Here is an 8,577-nt window from a genome sequence, read left to right on the forward strand (position 1 = left end):
TTTTCTGTGAGTGAGTAAATGTGTATGTGTGGCGTGAGAGCGTGTGAAAAGTGTTAATTGCGTGTGTCTCACGGTGAATGCGTGAGAGTTGGCAGGTCCAACTTCCGACTTTTCGGCTATTTTTTGTAGCTGGAAATATATCATTTGTTGCGTCTAAATATGAATGAGGATACGGTTATTGATAAATCGAATTGTTATTGTTGTTCTTATTATCATTTAGGGGGGCTTAGGAACATTTTGGGGTAGCTTCAGCCCCCCTAAAATAGGCCTAACGACGTCCCTGGCTGTCAGTCTAGCACAAGGAGGACCACGGCCGGTTTTTTTGCGCGCGTGGTGTTTCCAATATCTTTGTTCTGGAGATTATGACAGTATACAGGTGACTAGTGATGTCACAGATCTGTAATTCTCCCTGCTCATTGAGAAGGTAAAATAGTAACCTGAAATGGTTTTCCTGTAGCTCAGTGGTAAGAGCATTGCGTTAACAACGCAAGGTTGTGGGTTCGATCCCAGGGGATTGCACATACCTATGTATAAATGTATAGGATAATGCAATGTAAGTCGCTTTGGATAAAAGCGTCTGCCAAATGCATAAATGTAAAATGTAAATGTAAATGTAAGTAATATATAGTAATGTTTAACTCTGTAAAAGTAAATAAGGGATGCCAATAAGACTGTATTCTATTTCTCTGTATTTAGGTTAACTCAACAGATGACATGAGTGAGCTAACAGATGAGATTTTAAGCTGTGGATACACTGGAAAAGTGTCTGCCGACATGAAAAGCAACATAATCAGGTGCACTATACTTTTTATTCTCCTCGGAGTACAAAAAGTTTAATTTTACCTGCATTTGTAATCTTATGAAGTGTAGTATAGTAAATAACAAAAAGCATCACATTTATCATATAGTACATCAAAATTGAGTTACTGTATATTTTTTTAATATTGTTTAGTATTTTAAACATTTGATGAAACCATTACATTGCCTCTAGAGCCATTGTTTTACACTCCACTATGAGAGTAGTTCCAATGCTTGATCAGCTGAGAAAAGGCCTGCAGCTCTACGATCTCCAGAAAGTCATGGAAATGCATCCAGACTTATGTCTACCACTGTTTGTCCCAGGGGAAAAAGATGACAGGGTAAACCATTGTGGTTCTTATGGTGTTTTCATAATGAGGACATGTTAAAGGGATAGTTCACTCTGAAATTAAATTTTGGTATGTTTTAGCTTACCTCAAGGGCATCCAAGATGTAGGTGTCTTTGTTTCCGCAGTAGTTTCAATTTTGATATTTTTGGTCAAACAGTTCTTGTCTGTCAGTCGTATAATGCAGGTCTATGGTCACTATCTGAAAGAGCATGCACAGAGAAGTCCAAATTAAACAATTCCCCATCGTAAGTACACATTGATGGCCTAAGACACGAAACGAGCGGTTTGTGTGACAAAACGAACAGTATTTATATCGTTTTTACCTCTTATACACTTTCCGGCGCTTACGCAGACTAAGCCAGAACGCGCACACACGTCACACACCAGGATGCGCGCGCGCCCTCAGATCACTTGGACATGGTTGTGTACAAGAGGTAAAAACGATATAAATACTGTTCGTTTTCTCACACAAACCGCTCGTTTCGTGTCTTAGGCCATCAATGTGTACTTACGATGGGGAATTGTTTAATTTGGACTTCTCTGTGCATGCTCTTTCAGATAGTGACCATAGACCTGCATTATACGACTGACAGACCAAAAATATCAAACAACTGTTTGACCAAAAATATCAAAATTGAAACTACTGCGGAAACAAAGACACCTACATCTTGGATGCCCTTGAGGTAAACTAAAACATACCAAAATTTAATTTCAAAGTGCAGTTAAGGCATGACCATTGGACAGTGAAATGCTCATAAGGTCAGCAGGGTCAGACAAAAACAGGTGGAGAAGAAAATACACATGTTAACTGCAAAAGAATTAAGAATTAAGGTGAAGAATTAAGTGTGAAACCATCAGGAACCCTTTAGTCTCCAGCGCCACCATTTTCCAGAACTGCAGCCTACCTGGAGTCTCCAGAAGAGCAAGGTGTCAGGATCTCAGAGACTTAGGTTAGGTAAAGAATCCTAAAAATGACCCCCTCTTAATAAGAATCACAAGCTGAAGTGTTGTGAAATACATGAAGACTGTTTTTTTATAGGCTTTATAGACAGACAGATTGAGAGTGACTCTTGAAGGACCAGCACCACATCCTCTTCTACCACTGTTTGAAGAATTCATCTTCCAGAATCTGACAGTAAGTTTTTGGAGTTAATATTTAGTCCATCTCCTACCCTGAAGTCCATTTTACTGTCAGATTCTGGAAGATGAATTCTTCAAACAGTGGTAGAAGAGGATGTGGTGCTGGTCCTTCAAGAGTCACTCTCAATCTGTCTGTCTATAAAGCCTATAAAAAAACAGTCTTCATGTATTTCACAACACTTCAGCTTGTGATTCTTATTAAGAGGGGGTCATTTTTAGGATTCTTTACCTAACCTAAGTCTCTGAGATCCTGACACCTTGCTCTTCTGGAGACTCCAGGTAGGCTGCAGTTCTGGAAAATGGTGGCGCTGGAGACTAAAGGGTTCCTGATGGTTTCACACTTAATTCTTCACCTTAATTCTTAATTCTTTTGCAGTTAACATGTGTATTTTCTTCTCCACCTGTTTTTGTCTGACCCTGCTGACCTTATGAGCATTTCACTGTCCAATGGTCATGCCTTAACTGTAATTTCTAGTATTGCATTAGTATTGTATCCTTCTCATGGGGATTTAATATCTTTAAAGAGTTAAATCTCTTTTTTGGCTTGTTTTATCTCTAAAAGAAAACTTGCCTAATAATTCTGCACACCTGAATTAAAGGCATTTTTCATTTCCAGCCTTCGTGAACAATTATATATCACTTATAAATGATTAAATACAAAATGAATAGTAGTTAAGATTAATACGGTTTGGAATTGGCAAAATGTGCCTGGGAATAAAATATGATCAGAAACTCAACGTGCCTAATAATTCTGCACGCCCTGTATAACTTGAAGGCATAGAAAATCAATTAAAAAAACAAAACTGAAAACTCTCTTCATTGTCTCCAGATGAGTTGTGCATGTGTCCCATTATCCACATCTGGTTAGGGGTGAGCCCATTTTCAGACCGTAATGGATGATTGTCCCAGCCTTCAGAAAAACTGTGGAGGTCACGCTTCAGACGTGGGAGGAAGACATAATGTGCACAAAACACATAAAGGGAATCTGAAAAGTCCAACAAGCCATCTTCCTCAAGGCTGTGAAGTATTTCGTAATACAGCTGTGTTACGCTGACCCAGACGTCTCGCCACAAGCGTTCAATTCTAGAGAATACAAAATGTATCGATTAAAAATGATAAATTACACGATAGTGTGACATCCTAACTTGTTTATTACCTCTGATTATGTACGCTTTTCCCAGCAATGAAGCTTCCTCTTCCAGTCCCTTTCACACGAAACATGGTTTCTGCAATGGCCACATTTTCCACACCTTCATCACCCCGGACCCTGAAATGGAGGGGTGAAGGGAGAGGTTAAATCTGCTTGACTGCCATAATGTTAAGAAAATACAAATAAACATGTTTACTCATCCGTCCCTCCCGAACCTATAACAGAAGTGTCCTTCCTGGGTCAAAATGACCCGAGGGCCAGAAATCTTAGATTCCATTTTTATAATTTATTTCTAAATATTTATGTAGGTTTTTCTATTATTTTTGGGTGATTTTTATTATATTTACCTTTTATTCTGGATATTTTTTTAAGAAAAATATGAATTAGAACCTAAACATGTGTGTACATTCATACAATTTCATAAATATAAATATACTTGAAAAAATATAACTATGATATAAACTCAGTCTCTCAAATGTAACTGTTAAGTCAAAAAAAAAGAGGAAAAACGACAGTCATATCCCAGCAGAAACATGAAACATTATAATATGTTCTATTGGAGTGTGTGTTTTCTGCATTGGGGATATTCTGTAGTCTCAGCCCTTCATTTGGGTATAAATCTTTGTCTCAGATTTTGTATATCAAAAAAAAAAAAAAAAAAAAAAAAAAATTGTTTTCTCGTAAATTCCATTCATTCCTATGTGGGTCAAAATGACCCACGAGGGACCCTTTTGTTACTTTTTATTGCACCCATTTAAACTCCTCAAATCCACTCAGTTGTGTGTGTGTGTGTGTGTGTGTGTGTGTGTGTGTGTGTGTATTCCTGGTGCAAGTATGACAAAAGTAAAGAAATCTTAGACCGGTACGATCAACACACAATTTTTATATTGTTTGGAAAATCAGTTTTGGGTCAAAATGACCTGAGGGATGAGGGTTTAACTAAACGCAAGGAAGTGAGGAACAGAAAAACAATTTTCTCCTACCTTGAAGGCCAGCCATGTTTTTGCACAGACTGGAGAAAGAATGATAAGGCAGTGCTTGAACGGTTGTTTGTTGCTGGTTCCAGGTACATGATCTATACCAAAAAACAAATAAATGTAATACATTAAATCATTCAATACATTCAAACACAGATAGATAGTCAGATTATAGATAGATAAGTAATATTATGACTGATAGATAGATTCCACTGGGTTGGAAATAAATGTGTTTACCTTTCGTGAGAACCCATCTATCCCACCAAATATGATGATGTTGTACCTTTAAAGTAAAACCATGTTAAACGTAATATTGCATAACATTACACTTTCGTAGGTAAAATGTAAGACCATACCTTATGAGCTTGTGGTTCGTGTCAATATGGATTAAGGACAGTGGACTTTGAACAAAATATGACCTCCTGACAATACACCCCAGCTGGGTCATCCTTTCCAGAATTCCAGGGGCATCCACTCTGTGCATGGATTCTTTTATGCGGTTCCATTGAACTCTGTGTCCGTCTGCTTGCAGGCAGCCTTTTATCATCCTATATCCAGCATTTGGTAGTCTTCTTTTGATGGCCAAAATGGCATTATCCAATTCATTGTCAGACATGGTGCTATATGTAGTTTTTACAGATAAACCCAAGTCACGCATTCGGCGGAAGATTGTTGACTGGCTTACTCCTAAAATGTTCGCAATACAGGAAACTGGTAAAGACATCTCTATAAGACGGGACAGCATTTCCTCGGAAACAATAAACTTAGGTCGACCTCGTCCACCACCACATTCCCTTGTAAGAACTGGGGCCACCTCTTGGGAAAGAGCTGCATGAATTTTTTGTTGCAAATCCATGAGGGTCTCCAAAATATAATTTGGCACATCAAAGATAGTGGAGGCTGATGACAAAATAAACACTTCTTGATTGATAACATACTGAAAATAGTCCAAGTCCAGCTGATGACCATCTAAAACTGCACTTATTCGTGACCGGAGGCGTTCTAGTAGGTGCGTCATCAGCGGCCCCTGTAAGTCAAATTACACTGACATTAATATTGCTTAGACAAAATTCTCTCTTTTATTGTAGTCCAGTCATTTTAAGCCAAAATGGGGGTCAACCTTGAACAAATTGCAACAGAAGCAAACTCAACTGATTTTGTATCCTCAATATGTCCCGAGTAAGGAAAAAAAAAAAACCCAGAAGAATCCCATTAGGGGAAAGTTTCGAAAAAGACCCAAATATATACTATTCATACGCCTATTCATTCTTTTTCTCACGTGAATAGGGTAAAAATTGTAACCTTTAGATATCACCATGAAAATGACTGAGTTGATTACTTACATCAAGACAAACAAAAAATGTATTACAAGTTTTTTTAAATTGTTTGTTAACATGGACAAACGGTGCATAATCTAATTATGTATGTGCTAATTTGGATAAATATCACAACAGGTCTAAACATTGGGTAAAGCCAGGCAAAAATGTCTTGTTGAATCTTGTTGACATATAACAGTAAAATACTTAATGTTAAGGTATACATAGAGGCAGGAAGAAGTACTTTAAACCAGCGTTTATTAATTATTATTGCAGAAATGGGGTTTGGAGCTGGGTCCGTGGGACTGTTTCTGGGGATTCACTTTTTATTTTACCTACCTTTTGTCTTCTGCATTCTCCTTACCATTGTCTCCAGTTTTTCCCTCAGACTCGTCCCCCAGAAACAGTCCCACGGACCCAGCCCCAAACCCAGTCTCTTAAAAATGAATAAAGGAACCAGCCTAAGTAGGAACCAAAGTACTTCTTCCTGCCTCTATGTATTAATGCTCATGGGTTGCCTAAATGGGTTCCATTCAGACCTTAACATCAAGTATTTTACTGTTATCAACAAGATTCAACAAGACATTTTCACCTGGCTTTACCCAATGTTTAGACCTGTTGTGATATTTATGCAAATTAGCACATATGTAATTAGATTATGCACCGTTTGTCCATGTTAACAAACAATTTAAAAAAACTTGTACCGGTAATGCATTTTTTGTTTGTCTTGATGGAAGTAATCAACTCAGCAATTTTCATGGTAATTTTCATAGTGATATCTAAAGGTTAAAAATGTTTACCTTATTCACGTGAGAAAGAGAATGAATAGGCGTATGAATAGGCTATATTTGGGTCTTTTTCGAAACTTTCCCCTAATGGGATTCTTCGGGACGTTTTTTTTTTTCCTTACTCAGGACATATTGAGGATACAAAATCAGTTGAGTTTGCTTCTGTTGCAATTTGTTCAACCTTTTTTCCTAAAATGACTGGACTATTAGTGAACAATGAAATATGACTTCAATACTTAAACAGTGAACACTTATGGTGCCTTCACGTGCTATGGTAATTATGGTAAATACCAAAAGCCGACATGGAAAATGCACATGAACACCCCCTCATGTGGTATTTTCCACTGGGCAACTCGTAGAATATTTTGATGCACGAGTTGCCGAGATGAGATAACCTTTGACCTTTTCAAAATGGCGGAGAGCAACGCAAGAGTCGTGAATACTGTTAGCGGATAGTTTTTGTAGCCTATACAATGTTGTGTCATTAACGATTGTAATATAATGCGTTAACACTCAATTTTCAACTTCGCCGCAATTTCCTTGGTTCATATTTAATCATTTTATGTCATGTTTTATTTTTTTTTAATTATTCATTATGTTTTAATTATCAGAAAGCACCACATTAAGGTTTTTTTTTTTTTTTTTTTTTTTTGGTAAAGATAAAAAAGATACTCTACTGACACAGACCTTGCGGGTACTAAATTACGACAACAAAAGCACTTGAACACAACACACTGGTAAATACCAGTTCACAAGTGGAAAATATCATATTTTCCATAGCACGTGAAGGCAGCATTATATTACATGACCTGTGTATTAACGTACAGTGCACGTAACACGGCTGTTAGAAAGTCAACACTTAAAATTGCTCATTCTTTTATGTACGTTAGCCCTATCTCATCGCGCTACAGGCTGCAGTGATGACCTCCTAAACAACTGTCTTCTTTAAGCACCTAACGTTACATGTAACGTTACTCTGAGAGCTTATCTTACCTACTAAAGTTATAGTAACGTTATCTGTTATTAGTTATAACTAACGTTAACCCTTAAACACAGGGCTCGTCAAGTTCGGTCCTGGACGGCCGGTGTCCTTCAGAGTTTAACTCCGACCTCATGACCTCCAGGAACAAGTTTGATGACCCCTGCTTAAAATGTCAGATTAAAAAAATAATAATAATTAGCTTACCTGAGACGAGGAGTGAGCGCTTGGCTGCTGATCCGCCATTTCAGCGCCAGTGGGTTAAACCGTTGGTGGGGCGCATGCGCACTTCGTTGGCTCGATTCATCTTCCCTCGGATAGTAATGCCTGTGACCTTGATGACGTATTTTTGACAGTCGTTTCGCACACCGCACTTCATGGTCGTAATTCGCATGTCGTGTGTGTAACAGAGCTATTGTGAAAACAAGCGCTGTGTCTGTAAACTGTCACAGTCGTACATTTTAGAGTTGCACTCTAAAAAACACACAAAATCGCGTATCTGTAAACCGTCGTGGCCGTAGATTTTGGAACCCAACTCTGACAAAAAACAGAATTACATACAATAATTTTAAATTACGCACGAGTATATTAAAATTACACACAAATGTTTTGAATTACGTACGATTATTTTTGAAAGTGATTTTATTCCATAGTGACCACCTTCCTTTGTGTGCCAGTTATCTCTAAACTCTTAAAAACCTTATTACCTTTTGTTTTACTTATTTGGGTATGAGACACTTGTACCAGTCGCACTGAAACATTTCAAATGATACCAAACATGTGTAATACTGTATGATAATTAGGGGAGAGTGGCGCATAACCTGACGCTTTTTGATATTCTCCATTTTTGTAAACCTACTTTGGGTTCAGAGTGTTTATTTTTTCCCAAATTAATTTCCCACATGTCTAGTACAATTATATGGTTTTGTTTCATTAATTATACAGCGTATACTTTTTTCTTTATTTACCCTGAAAGATTGGAAGTGAAATGTGACAACATGCCCCATAGGTGGGGTACGTTGTAACATGTGAGGGGCACATTGTAACACAACCATATTACATCTTAAATGTAATCTGAT

The 8,577-nt window shown here is 37.6% G+C and overlaps 1 protein-coding gene and 1 long non-coding RNA gene across 2 annotated transcripts; one reads left to right on the forward strand and one right to left on the reverse strand.

Moving 5' to 3' along the window:
* The first annotated feature begins 379 nt into the window (after positions 1-379).
* Positions 380-1,233, forward strand: LOC307173560. The gene is made up of 3 exons (XR_013823879.1): positions 380-424; positions 697-794; positions 992-1,233. It is a non-coding gene; the product is annotated as an uncharacterized lncRNA (long non-coding RNA).
* A 2,207-nt stretch (positions 1,234-3,440) lies between these two features.
* On the reverse strand, positions 3,441-5,271 carry LOC307173164 (uncharacterized protein; the record flags this gene model as incomplete). Its single annotated transcript, XM_079896052.1, has 4 exons — positions 3,441-3,555; positions 4,422-4,513; positions 4,653-4,698; positions 4,772-5,271. The coding sequence occupies 4 exons, from the start codon at positions 5,269-5,271 to the stop codon at positions 3,441-3,443; spliced, it is 753 nt and encodes a 250-aa protein (XP_079752178.1).
* Positions 5,272-8,577: the final 3,306 nt, after the last annotated feature.

The sequence above is a fragment of the Squalius cephalus genome (assembly GCF_949319135.1).
Source record: "Squalius cephalus genome assembly, chromosome: 16".
Classification (NCBI taxonomy): domain Eukaryota; kingdom Metazoa; phylum Chordata; class Actinopteri; order Cypriniformes; family Leuciscidae; genus Squalius; species Squalius cephalus.